This window comes from Ranitomeya imitator, chromosome 3 (assembly GCF_032444005.1).
Source record: "Ranitomeya imitator isolate aRanImi1 chromosome 3, aRanImi1.pri, whole genome shotgun sequence".
Classification (NCBI taxonomy): Eukaryota; Metazoa; Chordata; class Amphibia; order Anura; family Dendrobatidae; genus Ranitomeya; species Ranitomeya imitator.
In genome coordinates this window covers 150,834,935-150,853,667 of record NC_091284.1, presented here as the reverse complement: position 1 = coordinate 150,853,667, position 18,733 = coordinate 150,834,935, and the positions used below count along the sequence as shown (strand labels likewise).

At 40.6% G+C, this 18,733-nt stretch overlaps 1 protein-coding gene across 1 annotated transcript in view; it reads left to right on the top strand.

Annotated features, from left to right (window-relative positions):
* The window catches only part of DHRSX (dehydrogenase/reductase X-linked), a 480,717-nt gene that overhangs the window by 86,986 nt on the left and 374,998 nt on the right, over positions 1-18,733 (top strand). The window contains exon 3 of the mRNA XM_069761561.1: positions 3,049-3,117. Within this exon, the coding sequence (XP_069617662.1) occupies positions 3,049-3,117 (69 nt within the window). The remainder of the gene's footprint in view (positions 1-3,048; positions 3,118-18,733) is intronic.

Genomic DNA, 18,733 nt, shown 5'->3' with positions numbered 1-18,733 from the left:
CGTGGTCCAGTCTATAGCTTACCTCTTCATAAAAACTGATTAGATTGGTTTGACAGGAGCGATTTCTCATAAACCCATGCTGATATGGAGTTAAACAGTTATTCTCATTGAGATAATCCAGAATAACATCCCTCAGAAACCCTTCAAATATTTTACCAACAATAGAGGTTAGACTTACTGGCCTATAATTTCCAGGTTCACTTTTAGAGCCCTTTTTGAATATTGGCACCACATTTGCTATGCGCCAGTCCTGCGGAACAGACCCTGTCGCTATAGAGTCACTAAAAATAAGAAATAATGGTTTATCTATTACATTACTTAGTTCTCTTAGTACTCGTGGGTGTATGCCATCCGGACCCGGAGATTTATCTATTTTAATCTTATTTAGCCGGTTTCGCACCTCTTCTTGGGTTAGATTGGTGACTCTTAATATAGGGTTTTCATTGTTTCTTGGGATTTCACCTAGCATTTCATTTTCCACCGTGAATACCGTGGAGAAGAAGGTGTTTAATATGTTAGCTTTTTCCTCGTCATCTACAACCATTCTTTCCTCACTATTTTTTAAGGGGCCTACATTTTCAGTTTTTATTCTTTTACTATTGATATAGTTGAAGAACAGTTTGGGATTAGTTTTACTCTCCTTAGCAATGTGCTTCTCTGTTTCCTTTTTGGCAGCTTTAATTAGTTTTTTAGATAAAGTATTTTTCTCCCTATAGTTTTTTAGAGCTTCAATGGTGCCATCCTGCTTTAGTAGTGCAAATGCTTTCTTTTTACTGTTAATTGCCTGTCTTACTTCTTTGTTTAGCCACATTGGGTTTTTCCTATTTCTAGTCCTTTTATTCCCACAAGGTATAAACCGCTTACACTGCCTATTTAGGATGTTCTTAAACATTTCCCATTTATTATCTGTATTCTCATTTCTGAGGATATTGTCCCAGTCTACCAGATTAAGGGCATCTCTAAGCTGTTCAAACTTTGCCTTCCTAAAGTTCAATGTTTTTGTGACTCCCTGACAAGTCCCCCTAGTGAAAGACAGGTGGAACTGCACAATATTGTGGTCGCTATTTCCTAAATGCCCAACCACCTGCAGATTTGTTATTCTGTCAGGTCTATTAGATAGTATTAGGTCTAAAAGTGCTGCTCCTCTGGTTGGATTCTGCACCAATTGTGAAAGATAATTTTTCTTGGTTATTAGCAGAAACCTGTTGCCTTTATGGGTTTCACAGGTTTCTGTTTCCCAGTTAATATCCGGGTAGTTAAAGTCCCCCATAACCAGGACCTCATTATGGGTTGCAGCTTCATCTATCTGCTTTAGAAGTAGACTTTCCATGCTTTCTGTTATATTTGGGGGTTTGTAACAGACCCCAATGAGAATTTTGTTACCATTTTTCCCTCCATGAATTTCAACCCATATGGACTCGACATCCTCATTCCCTTCACTAATATCCTCCCTTAAAGTGGACTTTAGACAAGACTTTACATAGAGACAAACCCCTCCTCCTCTCCGATTTTTACGATCCTTTCTAAACAGACTGTAACCCTGTAAGTTAACTGCCCAGTCATAGCTTTCATCTAACCATGTCTCGGTTATTCCCACTATGTCAAAGTTACCTGTAGATATTTCTGCTTCTAGTTCTTCCATCTTGTTTGTCAGGCTTCTGGCGTTTGCGAGCATGCAGTTTAGAGGATTTTGTTTTGTTCCAATCTCCTCACTGTGGATTGTTTTAGAAATGTTCTTACCTCCCTTCTGAGTATGTTTTCCTGGGTCGTCTTTGTTCGAGTCTAATGTTTTTCTTCCCGTCCCCTCTTCTTCTAGTTTAACGCCCTCCTGATGAGTGTAGCGAGTCTTCTGGCGAATGTGTGTTTCCCAGGTTTGTTGAGGTGTAGTCCGTCTCTGGCGAGGAGTCCATCATACCAGTAATTCACACCGTGGTCCAGGAATCCAAATCCTTGTTGTCTGCACCATCGTCTTAGCCAGTTGTTTGCATCAAGGATCCTGTTCCATCTCCTGGTGCCATGCCCATCTACTGGAAGGATAGAAGAAAAAACTACCTGTGCATCCAGTTCCTTTACTTTCTTCCCCAACTCTTCAAAGTCCTTGCAGATTGTCGGTAGGTCCTTCCTTGCCGTGTCATTGGTGCCAACATGTATCAGAAGAAATGGGTGGACGTCCTTGGAGCTGAAGAGCTTTGGTATCCTATCGGTCACATCCTTGATCATCGCACCTGGAAGGCAGCATACTTCTCTTGCAGTTATGTCCGGTCTGCAGATGGCTGCTTCTGTGCCTCTCAGTAGTGAGTCTCCCACCACCACCTCTCTTCGTTGCTTCTTGGCTGTACTTTTTGCTGTCACTTGTTGCTGTGTGCCCTTTTCTTTTTTGCTTGCTGGTATTGCTTCATTCTTAGGTGTGCCATCTTCATCCTCTACAAAGATTTGATATCGGTTCTTCAGTTGTGTGGTTGGTGATTTCTCCATGGTCTTCTTGCTTCTTTTGGTCACATGCTTCCACTCATCTGCTTTTGGAGGTTCTCTGACACTTTTTGCACCTTCTGTGACCAGTAGAGATGCTTCTGTTCTGTCTAGAAAGTCTTCATTCTCTTTGATGAGTTTCAAAGTTGCTATTCTTTCTTCCAGACCCCGCACCTTTTCTTCTAAAAGGGCCACTAGTCTACACTTCTGACAGGTGAAATTGGATTCTTCTTCTGGTCGATCTGTGAACATGTAGCACATGCTGCAGCTCAGTGAATACAGGATTCTGAGCAATGATGAGCAGTTCACTTGTCTGGTTTAGAAGGAAAGAGAAATTTGAAAAGGGGGGAAATGATTTTTCTGTAATATATATATACTAGTTTATCATATATGCCAACACAGTAATTGTTTGGGGGAAAAATGTAACCAATAGGCACATGATGATGTGGCGTTGGTTATTGTTCTTTTATTTTCTTAATCCATAAGAACTTCATTCTCTGTAAAACAGCCAGCATTATACAACAATTATTATCATTTCATTGTAATTCAAGCAATAAATAATTCTGTGATCCATTGCAGTGGGGAACAATGAAACTGATGGCAATGAAGCAGTGACAAGAATACAAGAAGACACCATGAATGAGAAAGGTATGCGTTGTCTATGGAGTCAATGCCATGACTGCCGGGGAGCTAATGGAGCAATCTCTTGAATAGTTATACTTCTTAGCCGACCATAAGACTTGTGCTTCAACTTGACTTTTCTTTGTCATGCCAAGGTTTAGGAGCTTTGAGAAGTCATCAATATACATTCCTTCTATCTTGGATGTCCATTTGCATTCATTCTATGGAAATGTATTCTTAGTCATCAAAAATGGGAAACTTCAGTTTTACAGATGTGTGCAGATTACAATATGCAGGAAAACTGATGTTTACAGAGAGATGTGTCCATCCTTATCTTTTCTTTGATTTGGATAAGGACTCAGTTCTGATGATACAAATGTAACATGATAGTGCAACATGCTAGCAAATGGTTGACAAACTGCAGTTCACATTGAATCCACTGGGTAGAACACATATAGCTTAGACATCTAGTGACAGCCTCACAGAATAATGTTTTTTATTTTAAAATAGAAGTGTACTTTTAAAGGGAATCTGTCACCCCAAAAATCGTATATGAGCTAAGGCCACCGGCAAACATTACAGAATGCTGTAGATAAGCCCCCGATGTAACCTGAAAGGTAAGAAAAACAGGTTATATTATATTTACCCAGGGGGCGGTCCCATTGCGGTCCAGGTCCGATGGGCATCGCAGTCCGGGTCCAGTTCCTCCCATCTTCATACGATCATGTCTTCTTCTTGTCTTCTTGCCGCCGCTCCTGTGCAGGCGTACTTTGTCTGCTCTGTTGAGGGCAGAGCAAAGTACTGCAGTGCGCAGGTGCTGGGCCTCTCTGACCTTTCCTGGTGCCTGCGCACTGCAGTACTTTGCTCTGCCCTCAACAGGACAGACAAAGTACAACTGCACCGGAGCCGCGGCAGGAAAACAAGAAGAGAACGTCATCGTAAGAAGATAAAAGGCGCCGGACCCGGACTGCGATGCCCATCGGACCCGGACCGCAGCGAGACCGTCCCTGGGTGAGTATAATCTAACCTGTTTTTTTTTACCTTTCCGTTACATCAGGGGCTTATCTACAGCATTACACAATGCTGTAGATAAGCCCCTGATGCCAGTGGCCTTAGCTCATATACGATTTTTGGGGTGACAGATTCCCTTTAACAAACTTTGCATAAAACATTAGCACAGGTGATTATTAGTGTCATTCTAGTATTTTTTAGTGCTCGGAGATTGTTTTCATTGCCTCAGCTGAATGATTTACAGATATTAGCCAGGCTGAGTACATGTGGAAGTTGCCTGGTTCCTAGGGAATCCCCACATGTAATCAAGCTGGCTAATAGTTGTAAATCATTCAGCTACGGTGAAGAAAACTAAATCTCCGAGCTCTAAAAAATATTCGATGGACACCCAAGCGTGCTCGGGAAATCTCGAGTAATGAGTATATTCGCTCATGACTAGTGATTATAAGAAATTTTTATCTTGGCAGAGAAATTCATCTCCTTCCCCGCTAATTAGATACTTCTTCTTTCCCCCTGCCTCTAAAATGTGTCTTCCACTGTGAAAAAGCAGCTCAAGTCCATCCTGCTTAGAGGAGACAGACGGCAGGTGTCATGCCACACAGCCATCATCCTCTATGGAAAGTAGAGAGTCGAAAGGGAGAAAGAAAAACATTGTGCAGAGCTTAGTAACAAGTGTTCAGAGGTTGATCAGAGGTTGATTCAGATCAGAACACTCAGCTCTGCTGTATAATATCCTCCATGTTGCTGCAGTTTATCTCTGTCGACTAAAAATGAACGGAGAGCATGGTTCCCTCAGTTGTGTGCTGCGCTACAGTTAGGGCCAGAAATATTTGGACAGTGACACAATTTTCGCGAGTTGGGCTCTGCATGCCACCACATTGGATTTGAAATGAAACCTCTACAACAGGATTCAAGTGCAGATTGTAACGTTTAATTTGAAGGGTTGAACAAAAATATCTGATAGAAAATGTAGGAATTGTACAAACACTCCACATTTTAGGAGGTCAAAAGTAATTGGACAAATAAACATAACCCAAACAAAATATTTTTATTTTCAATATTTTGTTGCAAATCCTTTGGAGGCAATCACTGCCTTAAGTCTGGAACCCATGGACATCACCAAACGCTGGGTTTCCTCCTTAATGCTTTGCCAGGCCTTTACAGCCGCAGCCTTCAGGTCTTGCTTGTTTGTGGGTCTTTCTGTCTTAAGTCTGGATTTGAGCAAGTGAAATGCATGCTCAATTGGGTTTAGATCGGGAGATTGACTTGGCCATTGCAGAATGTTCCACTTTTTGGCACTCATGAACTCCTGGGTAGCTTTGGATGTATGCTTGGGGTCATTGTCCATCTGTACTATGAAGCGCGGTCCAATCAACTTTGCAGCATTTGGCTGAATCTGGGCTGAAAGTATATCCCGGTACACTTCAGAATTCATCCGGCTACTCTTGTCTGCTCTTATGTCATCAATAAACACAAGTGACCCAGTGCCATTGAAAGCCATGCATGTCCATGCCATCACGTTGCCTCCACCATGTTTTACAGAGGATGTGGTGTGCCTTGGATCATGTGCCGTTCCCTTTCTTCTCCAAACTTTTTTCTTCCCATCATTCTGGTACAGGTTGATCTTTGTCTCATCTGTCCATAGAATACTTTTCCAGAACTGAGCTGGCTTCTTGAGGTGTTTTTCTGCAAATTTAACTCTGGCCTGTCTATTTTTGGTATTGATGAATGGTTTGCATCTAGATGTGAACCCTTTGTATTTACTGTCATGGAGTCTTCTCTTTACTGTTGACTTAGAGACAGATACACCTACTTCACTGAGAGTGTTCTGGACTTCAGTTGATGTTGTGAACGGGTTCTTCTTCACCAAATTAAGTATGCGGCGATCATCCACCACTGTTGTCATCCGTGGACGCCCAGGCCTTTTTGAGTTCCCAAGCTCACCAGTCAATTCCTTTTTTCTCAGAATGTACCCAACTGTTGATTTTGCTACTCCAAGCATGTCTGCTATCTCTCTGATGGATTTTTTCTTTTTTTTCAGCCTCAGGATGTTCTGCTTCACCTCAATTGAGAGTTCCTTTGACCGCATGTTGTCTGCTCACAGCAACAGCTTCCAAATGCAAAACCACACACCTGGAATCCACCCCTGACCTTTTAACTACTTCATTGATTACAGGTTAACGAGGGAGACGCCTTCAGAGTTAATTGCAGCCCTTAGAGTCCATTGTCCAATTACTTTTGGTCCCTTGAAAAAGAGGACGCTATGCATTACAGAGCTATGATTCCTAAACCCTTTCTCCGATTTGGATGTGGAAACTATCATATTGCAGCTGGGAGTGTGCACTTTCAGCCCATATTATATATATAATTGTATTTCTGAACATGTTTTTGTAAACAGCTAAAATAACAAAACTTGTGTCACTGTCCAAATATTTCTGGCCCTAACTGTATATACCGGTAATTAACCCTAATTAAGGGGTGTATTAAAACATGATTTTTATTGTTATGTTAAAGTGGTAAAGTTTGATTATAATTACAATAGTGAGCCTGTGTTATCTAATATATAAAGCTGAATGTGTGTGTGTGTGTTTATGTATGTCCGGGATTGGCATCTGCACCGTCGCAGCTACAGCCACAAAATTTTGCACAGTCACACGTCTGGACCCCGAGAGCGTCATAGGCTATGTTGCGAGGCGAAATTTTAACCCCGCGCGTTCCAATTCACCAAACAATTTTGCCCCTATCTACATAATGGGGAAAAAGTGAAAGGAAAAGTGTTGGAGGAGTCGCAGCAACAGCCACAAAATTTTGCACAGTCACACGTCTGGACCCCGAGAGCGTCATAGGCTATGTTGTGAGGTGAAATTTTAACCCCGCGCTTTCCAATTCACCAAACAATTTTGCCCCTATCTACATAATGGGAAAAAATGAAAGGAAAAGTGTAGGAGGCAAATTGACAGCTGCCAGATGTGAACAAGGGGGACTTAAAGAATGAGAGCGATGGCGCCAAAGAGTATATACCGTACAGTTGCTAAGGTGGGGCCCCCGACATGGGATACTCACCACACACGGGGATATGAACACACACACAATATGTGCTTGAACACATATCACCCTCAGCACACATTTCACCACACATACACCAACCTCGCCACATAAAAGTCGAAACACAAAAGTCGCCGCATGCAAAAACTAGGCTCATGCAAAACTCGCCACAAGTGCAAAACTCACCTCATGGAAAACTCACCACACGCAAAACTTGCACACGCGGAAAAATTGCCACATGCACAAAAGTTGCAACATATGCAAAAGTTGCCTCACACAAAACTTGCACATACTCAAAAGGTACTACACATAAAACTCACCACGCGCAAAACTCGCCATGCGCAAAACTTGCTGCACACAACTTGCTACACTAACCTGTCACATGCAACTCGACACAAAAAGTTGCTGCACGCATGTTGCCACACAAAACTCATCTCACAAAAGTCGCTACATGCATGTCGCCACACGCAACTCAACACACACAACTTGACAAACGAAATTCGCCCTAAAACACACACAAGTCTGGTATTATCCTTCAAAAATAAAAATCTGATTAATAAGCAGACAAACTACAAGAGCAACAAATGTTCCATATAGGAAATACGGCAGCTGTCAGTCACATGACCTGTCTATTATGTGTATGTGTGAGCTAATATATACTGCCAGGGGGAGGGCTTCCTGTTGGCTGGGGATTTATCAGGCTGCCAATTTAGCTTACAAATACTGAGGTAAAAATACTGACCAAATAACGTGTGAATGCGGTCTAATACAGGAGGAGATGACACATAGGTATATATTATATACAGGGGAGATGACATACAGGTATATACTATATACAGGAGCAGATGACCTACAGGTATATACTATATACAGGAGGAGATGACACACAGGTATATACTATATACAGGAGCAGATGACCTACAGGTATATACTATATACAGGTGGAGATGACACACAGGTATATACTATAAACAGGAGCAGATGACCTACAGGTATATACTATATACAGGAGGAGATGACACACAGATATATACTATATACAGGAGGAGATGACATACAGGTATATACTATATATAGAAGGAGAAGACATACAGGTATATACTATATACAGGGGAGATGACACACAGCAGGTATATACTATATACAGGGGAGATGACAAACAGGTATATACTATATACAGGAGACGACATACAGGTGTATGCTATATATAAGGGAGATGACAAACATGTATATACTGAGGTGAAAATGAGAGGTGTGAGGTGAAAATGAAAAGGTGTGATTGCAAAATGAGAGGAGTGAGGGAAAATAGTGGAGTGATTGGAAAATGACAGATGTGAGGTCGAAATGACAAGTGTTAGGGGGGAATGAGAGGTGTGAGGGAGAAAATGAGAGGTGTGAGGGAGAAAATGAGAGATGTGAGGGGGAAAATGAAAGATGTGATTGGGAAAATGAGAGGCATGATGGGAAAATAAGAGAAGTGAGGTGCTATAACTAACCGCAGATATTTACTATGCCCAGGCAACGCCGGGCTCTTCAGCTAGTTTCTATATAAAGTAAGATCTCTAGATCCTGCACACTTACAGTTGAAACCAGAAGTTTACATACACTATAAAGGCACACATTCATGTTTTTCTTAATATGTTACATGAAATCATAATAAACCTTTCCCGTTTTAGGTCCGTTAGGATTACCATAATTAATATTTGCCAAATGCCAGAATAATGAGAGAAAGAATGTTTTAAGGCATTTTTATTGCTTACTGCAAAGTCAAAAGTTTACATACACTAAGATTACTATGCCTGTAAACAATTCTAGACTGCCCATATGATGATGTCAGGTGTTTGGAAGCTTCTGATAGGTTTTTTTGGCAACATCTGAAAGAAATCAGGCAACATGTCAGGAAGAGAATTGTGGTCTGTCTCATCCTTGGGTACAATTTCAAGATACCTGCAGGTGCCTCTTTCATCTGTACAAACAATTATACACAAGTACAAAAAAGATGGGAATGTCCAACCATCACACCACTCAGGAAGGAGACAGGTTCTGTGTCCCAGATATGAACGTGCTTTGGTCTGATATGTGCATATCAACCCAAGGACAAAAGCAAAAGACCTTGTGAAGATGATGACAGAAGCTGGTAAGATTGTGTCAATATCCATAGTAAAATGAGTACGGTATCAACATGGGCTGAAAGGCAACTCTGCCAGGAAGAAGCCATTACTTCAAAAGAAACGTAAAAAAGCCAGATTAATGTTTGCAAATTTTTGTAGACATGTCCTGTGGTCTAATTGAACAAAAATGTAACTTTTGGGGCATAATGATCATTGTTTCGTTTGGAGGAAAAGGTGTGAAGTTTGGAAGCCTAAGAACATCATCCTAACTGTGAAATATGGGGGTGGCAGCATCATGTTGTGGGGTTGTTTTCTCGCAGGAGGGACTATTGCAGTTCACCATATAGATGACATCATGAGAAAAGAAGATTATTTGGCAATACTGAAGCAACATCTCAAGACATCAGCCAGAAAGTTAAAGCTTGGGCGGAAATGGATCTTCCAAACGGACAATGAACCGAAGCATACTGCCAAAATTGTAACAAAGTGGCTTAAGGATAACAAAGTGAATGTTTGGAGCGGCCATCACAAAGCCCTGATCTCGATCCTATTGAAAATTTGTGCGCAAAGCTGAAAAGCAGGCACGAGCAAGGCGACCTACAAAACTGGATCAGTTACACCAGTTTTGTCAGAAGGATTGGGCACAAATTCTGACTAACTATTGTGAGAAGCTCTTGGAAGGTTATACCAAACATTTGACTCAAGTCATTCAGTTTAAGCGCAATGGTAACAAATACTAATGAAATGTATGTAAACTTTTGACTTTGCAGTAAGTAATAAAAATGCCTTCAAATATTCTCTCTCATTATTCTGGCATTTGGCAAATATTAATAATTATAGTAATCCTAATTGACCTAAAACGGGAAAGGTTTAATCTGATTTCATGTCAGATACTGAGAAAAACTTGCGTATGTGTCTTTTTATATAGTGTATGTAAACTTCTGGTTTCAACTGTAGCTGATCCACCTAAATGCATTCCTGAAGCTTTGTTACCATGTTTATATCAAGGCTGCAATCCATGGGTTGATACAGCATAATCAAAATATCTGTACTCTGATATACACAGGTTTCACTAGTGTATATAATTACAGATAAAGGGATAAAACATAAGTATGTCCCAAACCCCAAAACTAATGTGTCTACTGTAAGTGGCTGTGCCATTGATTAATGACCCCAAAATGCATTATTATAGCTTCCAGTCTTATCTAGGTCTGCACCTTGATGTTTGCGCAGGTACAGACAGACCTTCTAATGAAGTTTATGCTCTTTTCTGATGTATTTCTACCCTTTGTAAATATTATATCTTTCTGTAACACAAGTCCATTTTTATTATGTTGACTACAAGATTAAGCAGAAGGTGTACGCTGTGATTGATTTATTAATATTTCATAGACTGGCTAGGTGACCTTGTGTGAATACTGCAGTATTGCTCCCCATATTAGATCATTTCCACTTTGGATGACTTAGTTAGTTATTTAGCATTTTCATTAAAGCATCAGTGGGTGAAATACATTCTGGGTTTACTAGGTGACATAATGGACGGTGCTTTTCTCTGGAACTTGTTCTGTCACCAACGCTGCTTTCTACAAGCTTTGCTGATAATTAATAGGGCATGCTGTCTGCAATTAAGAGGGAATCACATTATCACTCACTTCACTTTAAAATGTTTTTCTGTGATTTTTTATTTAATCACTAAAATGACAGCTGTCACAAACTTCTCCATATACACAAAGATCAATCACTGAGTACTGACCTTGGGGGAGGGGGGGGGGGGGGCGGGAAATGAAAAAAAAACTAACAAAAAGCAAAAGTGGAATACATTGGATCTCTAAATAATAAAAGGTATGTACTTCTATAAAGTGTACATTGTATTAGACTGTGCAATCATCCCCATCTAGTGCCAGAGCTCATCACCACATGCTGATAATAGGGGTTTCCCATCTTATAAAGTATTGGCATTTAGGATATGCTGACTTATGATCAGTTGAGGTCTGACATCTAAGACCACAATCGATCCTGAGAATTAATGGGTTACTCCCAAGTAGTTTAATAGTTAAAATTGCAAAGTCCTTGTAAAAAATGCTCTCCATTCTCATGAAGAGAGGAATTTTAATTTTATTGTGTACTACTCATCACCCATGTTACCAGCCACTGCTGCAGTCTGTCCGCGTTAACCACTTTTCTGGGCAAGCATAACAGATCTTTCCAATAGAGCTTGTAGATACAGATTGGGATAATTGTGGTACATTTCTGCGCTGCTGAATCAGTAGAATTCCAGAATTATTAGTACATGCGACTTTATTATTCGACGCGTTTCAGAGTTCAAGACTCCTTCATCAGGAAACACCACAGGAACATCTATGTTGATGTTCCTTTGGTGTTTCCAAATCTGTGTCTAACGGCTGGTCCTTCCTGGACTCGTGGATCTGCTGCAGCGAATCCTTTTAATGCTTCAACTCGACTACATCTGGTGAGTGCAATCCTATGGATTAACCTTTTAACCTTCTCAGATAAGACACTATTTGCGCTCTTTCCTTCAACAGTTTTCATACAATAGAGCTTGTAAGCGATGCTCTGTAGCTGGCAGGATCTTTTGCAGTAGCCAGCTTTACTTGCACTGATCTCCTCCAGTGCTGCAGAGGCTGAAGCTACCTTGGCCTTCAACATCTAAAAGTGCACAAATCAGAACAGCAATTCAACTATGCAGCTGGTCTAAACCGCCAAAAAGGTAGTCTAGAGACTGGGGGGGGGGGCTGTTATAATCACAACATGAGACAAACCCTTTGAGGGGATGCAGCTGTCATTTACCTCTGCATCCACTATTAAAGGGGTTTCCCACGGGCAAGGTTCATTTTAGTGAATAGATCTCTGAATAATAATAATTTTCACAATTGGATATGTTTAATAAAAGTTCCTGTGCTGAGATAATCTTATATACAAGTGCTTCTCACTAAATTAGAATATCAAAAATTGAATTCATTTTAGTTCTTCAATACAAAAAGTGAAACTCATATATTATATAGAGTCATTACAAAGTGATTTATTTCAAGTGTTTATTTCTGTTACTGTTGATGATTATGGCTTACAACAAATGAAAATCCAAAAGTCTTTAGCTCAGTAAATTAGAATAATAAACAAAAAACACCTGCAAAAGCTTTCTAAGCGTTTAAAAAGGTCACTTACGCTGTTTTAGTAGGCACCACAATCATGGGGAAGACTGCTGACTTGACAAAAGGCCATTGCTAGAGAAGCTGGCTGTTCACAGAGTGCTGTATCCAAGCATATTATAGAAAGTTGACTGGAAGGAAAAAGTGTGGTAGAAAAAAGTGCACAAGCAACTGGGATAACTGCAGCCTTGAAAGGATTGTTAAGAAAAAGACAATCAAAAATTTTGGGGAGATTTACAAGGAGTGGACTGCTGCTGGAGTCATTGCTTCGAGAGCCACCACACACACACACACGTATCCAGAACATGGGCTACAAGTGTCGCATTCCTTGTGTCAAGCCACTTGTGACCAATAGACAACGCCAGAAGCGTCTTACCTGGGCCAAGGAGATAAAGAACTGGACTGTTGTCAGTGGTCCAAGATGTTGTTTTCAGATTAAAGTAAATTTTGCATTTAATTTGTAAATCAAGGTCCCATAGTCTGGAGAAAGAGTGGAGAGGCACACAATCCCAGCTGCTTGAGGTCTAGTGTGAAGCTTCCACAATCAGTGATGGTTTGGGGAGCCATGTCATCTGCTGGTGTAGGTCCACTGTGTTTTATCAAGACCAAAGTCAGCGCAGCCTTCTACCAGGAAATTTTAGAGCACTTCATTCTTCCCTCTGCCGAAAATCTTTTGGAGATGGAAATTTCATTCTCCAGCAGGACTTAGCACCTGTCCACACTGCCAAAAGTATGAATGCCTGGTTTAAAAACAACAGTATCACTGTGCATGATTGGCAGCAAACTCACCTGACCTTATCCCCATAGAGCAGGGATCTCAAACTGCATTCCTCGAGGGCCTCAAACCATGCATGTTTTCAAGATTTCCTTAGCATTGCACAAGGTGCTGGAATCAATCTGTGCAGGTGACTAAATTATCACCTGTGCAATACAAGGAAATCCTGAAAACATGACCTGTTTGCAGCCCTTGAGGAATGCAGTTTGAGATCTCTGCCATAGAGAATCTATGGAGTATTGTCAAGAGGGCGATGAGAAAAACCAGACACAACAATGCAGACAAGCCGAAGGCTGCTATCAAAGCAACCTGGGCTTCCATAACACCTCAGCAGTGCCACAGGCTGATTGCCTCCATGCCATGCTGCATTGATGCAGTAATTGATGTAAAAGGAGCCTCAACCAAGTATTGAGTGCATTTACTGAACATACATTTCAGTAGGCCAACATTTCGGATTTTAAAATAATTTCTCAAGCTGGTATTATAAAGTATTCTAATTTTATGAGATAATGACTTTTGGTTTTCATTGGCTGTAAGCCATAATCATCAACATAAACAGAAGTAAACACTTGAAATAGATCACTCTGTTTGTAATGACTCTATATAATGTTTGAGTTTCACTTTTTGTATTGAAGCACTGAAATAAATTAACTTTTTGATGATATTCTAATTTTGTGAAAAGCACTTGTATGTGCCCCTGATGTATGCTGTGTAATGGCTGTGTCTGACCGTCTGATCATTCCACAGCTCTTGAGCAGGGGAGGAAGCAAAGAGAGTATACAGACACTACAGCATGGGATCACAGCTTATTTTTTAAGCAATGTTTTACCTGAAAGAATTGGCTGTGATCTCTTGCTGTAATGTCTGTATACTCTTTTGCGTCCCCCCAGGAGCTGTGGTATGATCAGACTATGTCTCTTTACAGTCAGACACAGCCATTACACAGTACATAGAAGGGGCACATTTAGGACCCGCCAATAAAATTGTCCAGGTTGTTCTGTTGATGAAGCTGAGTGGTGACTTGTCTTTTTTGTGGTGCGCTATTTTTTCTGTTAGCCTTCATTTCTAAGAACAAGAATAGACTGTCGAGTTTCACATGAAAGTTCTTTTTTTCCTGGCCATTTTGAGAGTTTAATGGAACCAACAAATGTAATGCTCCAGATTCTCAACTAGCTCAAAGGAAGGTCAGGTTTATAGCTTCTCTAATTAGCCAAACTGTTTTCAGCTGTGCTAACATACTTGCACAAGGGCTTTCAAGGGGATTCTAACCATCCATTAGCCTTCTTACACAGTTAGCAAACACAAAGCACCATAAGGACACTGGAGTGATGGCTGTTGGAAATGGGCCTCTATACACCTATGAAGATATTGCATTACAAACCAGACGTTTGCAGCTAGAATAGTCATTTACCACATTAACAATGTATAGTGTATTTCTGAATCATTTAATGTTAGCTTCATTGGAAAAAAAACTGTGCTTTTCTTTCAAAAATAAGGAAATTTCTAAGTGACCCTAAACTTTTGAACGGTAGTGTATACGTTTGGACTTTTATGAACACTGCAATACAACATATACCTATTTTATAATACTTTTTTATAGAGGGATACATTGGATGATGTTAATCTTTATATATATTTTTTTTAAAACCTTTTTTTTTTTTTACGTTATATGTTCCCTTGAGGACTTTAAACTTGCAAACCGTTCACATGTAGCTTTAAAAAATGGCTGGAAAAATGTTTAACTTTAAAAAAACAGTGCAAAAATCTTGTGTGAACCCCATCAACGGAGAACCTTTCCATCGTGTAATATTCATTTTATTGGGACCAAATTTTTGTGTCTTTTGCTTATTTTAGATTTAGTTTTAATACTTTGAACAACAATGGAGCGGAGTTTCGAGTTCCCCCAACAGTAGTTTTACAATAGGATTTTGCAAAGTAGTATTGGAATTTTTATTATATATATATCGAATATATAAAGCTGAATGTGTGTATGTGTGTGTGTCCGGGATTGGCATCTGCATCGTCACAGCTACAGCCACAAAATTTTGCACAGTCACACGTCTGGACCCTGAGAGCGTCATAGGCTATGTTGTGAGGCGAAATTTTAACCCCGCGCGTTCCAATTCACCAAACAATTTTGCTCCTATCTACATAATGGGGAAAAAGTGTTGGAGGCAAATTGACAGCTGCCAGATGTGAACAAGGGGGACTTAAAGAATGAGAGCGATGGCGCCAAAGAGTATATACCGTACAGTTGCTAAGGTGGGGCCCCGACATGGGATGCTCACCACACACCGGGATATGAACACACACACAAAATGCGCTACACACTACCACGTGCTTGAACACATATACCACCCTCAGCACACATTTCACCACACATACACCAACCTCGCCACATAAAAGTCAAAACACAAAAGTCGCCGCTCAAAACTCGCCACGCGCAAAACTCACTACATGCAAAACTAGGCTCACACAAAACTCTCCACACGTACAAAACTCACCTCATGGAAAACTCGCCACACGTGGAAAAATTGCCACATGCACAAAAGTTGCAACACATGCAAAAGTTGCCTCACACAAAACTTGCACATACACAAAACGCACCACACATAAAACTCGTCACGCGCAAAACTCGCCATGCGTAAAACTTGCTGCACACAACTTGCTACACTAACCTGTCACATGCAACTTGACACAAAAAGTTGCTACACGCATGTTGCCACACACAACTCAACACACACAACTTGACACATGAAACTCGCCCTAAAACACACACAAGTCTGGTATTATCCTTCAAAAATTAAAATCTGATTAATAAGCAGACAAACTACAAGAGCAACAACTGTACCATATAGGAAATACGGCAGCTGTCAGTCACATGACCTGTCTATTATGTGTATGTGTATGTGTGGGCTAATATATACTGCCGGGGGGGGGGGCTTCCTGTTGGGATTTATCAGGCTGCCAATTTAGCTTACAAATACTGAGGTAAAAATACTGACCAAATAACGTGTGAACGCGGTCTAATACCGGAGGAGATGACACACAGATATATACTATATACAGGAGGAGATGACATACAGGTATATACTATATACAGGAGGAGATGACTTACAGGTATATACTATATACAGGAGGAGATGACATACAGGTATATACTATGTACAGGAGGAGATGGCTTACAGGTATATACTATATACAGAAGGAGATAACATACAGGTATATACTATATATAAGAGGAGATGACACACAGGTATATACTATATAGAGGAGGAGATGACATATAGGTATATACTATATACAGGAGGAGATGACATACATGTATATACTATATACAGGAGGTGATGACATACATGTATATACTATATAAAAGAGGAGATGATACATAGGTATATACAGGAGGAGATGACATACAGCAGGTACATACTATATACAGGGGAGATGGCATACAGGTATATACTATATACAGGAGATGACATGCAGGTATATACTATATACAGAAGAGATGACATACAGGTATATACTATATACAGGAGGAGTTGACACATAGGTATATACAATATGCAGGAGGAGATGACATACAGCAGGTATATACTATTTACAGGGGAGATGACATACAGGTATATACTATATACAGGGGTGATGACATACAGGTATATACTATATACAGGAGATGACATACAGGTGTATACTATATATAAGGGAGATGACAAACATGTATATACCGAGGGGAAAATGAGAGGTGTAAGTGCAAAATGAGAGGAATGAGGGAAAATAGTGGAGTGATCGGAAAATGACAGATGTGAGGTCGAAATGAGAAGTGTTAGGGGGGAATGAGAGGAGGAGGAAAATAAGGAGTGAGGGGGAAAATGAGAGGTGTGAGGGAGAAAATTAGAGATGTGACGGGGAAAATGAGAGGCGTGATGGGAAAATGAGAGAAGTGAGGTGCTAAATGAGGGGCGTGATGGGAAAATAAGAGAAGTGAGGTGCTATAACTAACCACAGATATTTACTATGCCCAGGCAATGCCGGGCTCTTCAGCTATATATATTAGATGGTGGCCCGATTCTAACGCATTGGGTATTCTACAATATGTACAGTCATGGCCAAAACTATTCACACCCCTGCAATTCTGTCAGATAATACTCAGTTTCTTCCTGAAAATGATTGCAATCACAAATTCTTTGGTATTATTATCTTCATTTAATTTGTCTTAAATGAAAAAACACAAAAGAGAATGAAGCAAAAAGCAAAACATTGATCATTTCATACAAAACTCCAAAAATGGGCCAGACAAAAGTATTGGCACCCTCAGCCTAATACTTGGTTGCACAACCTTTAGCCAAAATAACTGCGACCAACCGCTTCCGGTAACCATCAATGAGTTTCTTACACTGCTCTGCTGGAATTTTAGACCATTCTTCTTTGGCAAACTGCTCCATGTCCCTGATATTTGAATGGTGCCTTCTCCAAACTGCCATTTTTAGATCTCTCCACAGGTGTTCTATGGGATTCAGGTCTGGACTCATTGCTGGCCACCTTAGAAGTCTCCAGTGCTTTCTCTCAAACCATTGTCTAGTGCTTTTTGAAGTGTGTTTTGGGTCATTGTCCTGCTGGAAGACCCATAACCTCTGAGGGAGACCCAGCTTTCTCACACTGGGCCCTACATTATGCTGCAAAATTTGTTGGTAGTCTTCAGACTTCATAATGCCATGCACACGGTCAAGCAGATCAGTGCCAGAGGCAGCAAAGCAACCCCAAAACATCAGGGAACCTCTGCCATATTTGACTGTAGGGACCGTGTTCTTTTCTTTGAATGCCTCTTTTTTTCTCCTGTAAACTCTATGTTGATGCCTTTGCCCAAAAAGCTCTACTTTTGTCTCATCTGACCAGAGAACATTCTTCCAAAATGTTTTAGGCCTTTTCAGGTAAGTTTTGGCAAACTCCAGCCTGGCTTTTTTATGTCTCGGGGTAAGAGGTGGGGTCTTCCTGGGTCTCCTACCATACAGTCCCTTTTCATTCAGACGCCGACAGATAGTACGGATTCACACTGTTGTACCCTCAGACTGCAGGGCACCTTGAACTTGTTTGGATGTTAGTCGAGGTTCTTTGTCCAACATCCGCACAATCTTGTGTTGAAATCTCTTGTCAATTTTTCTTTTCTGTCCACATCTATGGAGGTTAGTCACAGTGCCATGGGCTTTAAACTTCTTGATGACACTGCGCACGGTAGACACAGGAACATTCAGGTCTTTGGAGATGGACTTGTAGCCTTGAGATTGCTCATGCTTCCTCACAATTTGGTTTCTCAAGTCCTCAGACAGTTCTTTGGTCTTCTTTCTTTTCTCCATGCTCAATGTGGTACACACAAGGACACAGGACAGAGGTTGAGTCAACTTTAATCCATGTCAACTGGCTGCAAGTGTGATTTTGTTATTGCCAATACCTGTTAGGTGCCACAGGTAAGTTACAGGTGCTGTTAATTACACAAATTAGAGAAGCATCACATGATTTTTCGAACAGTGTCAATA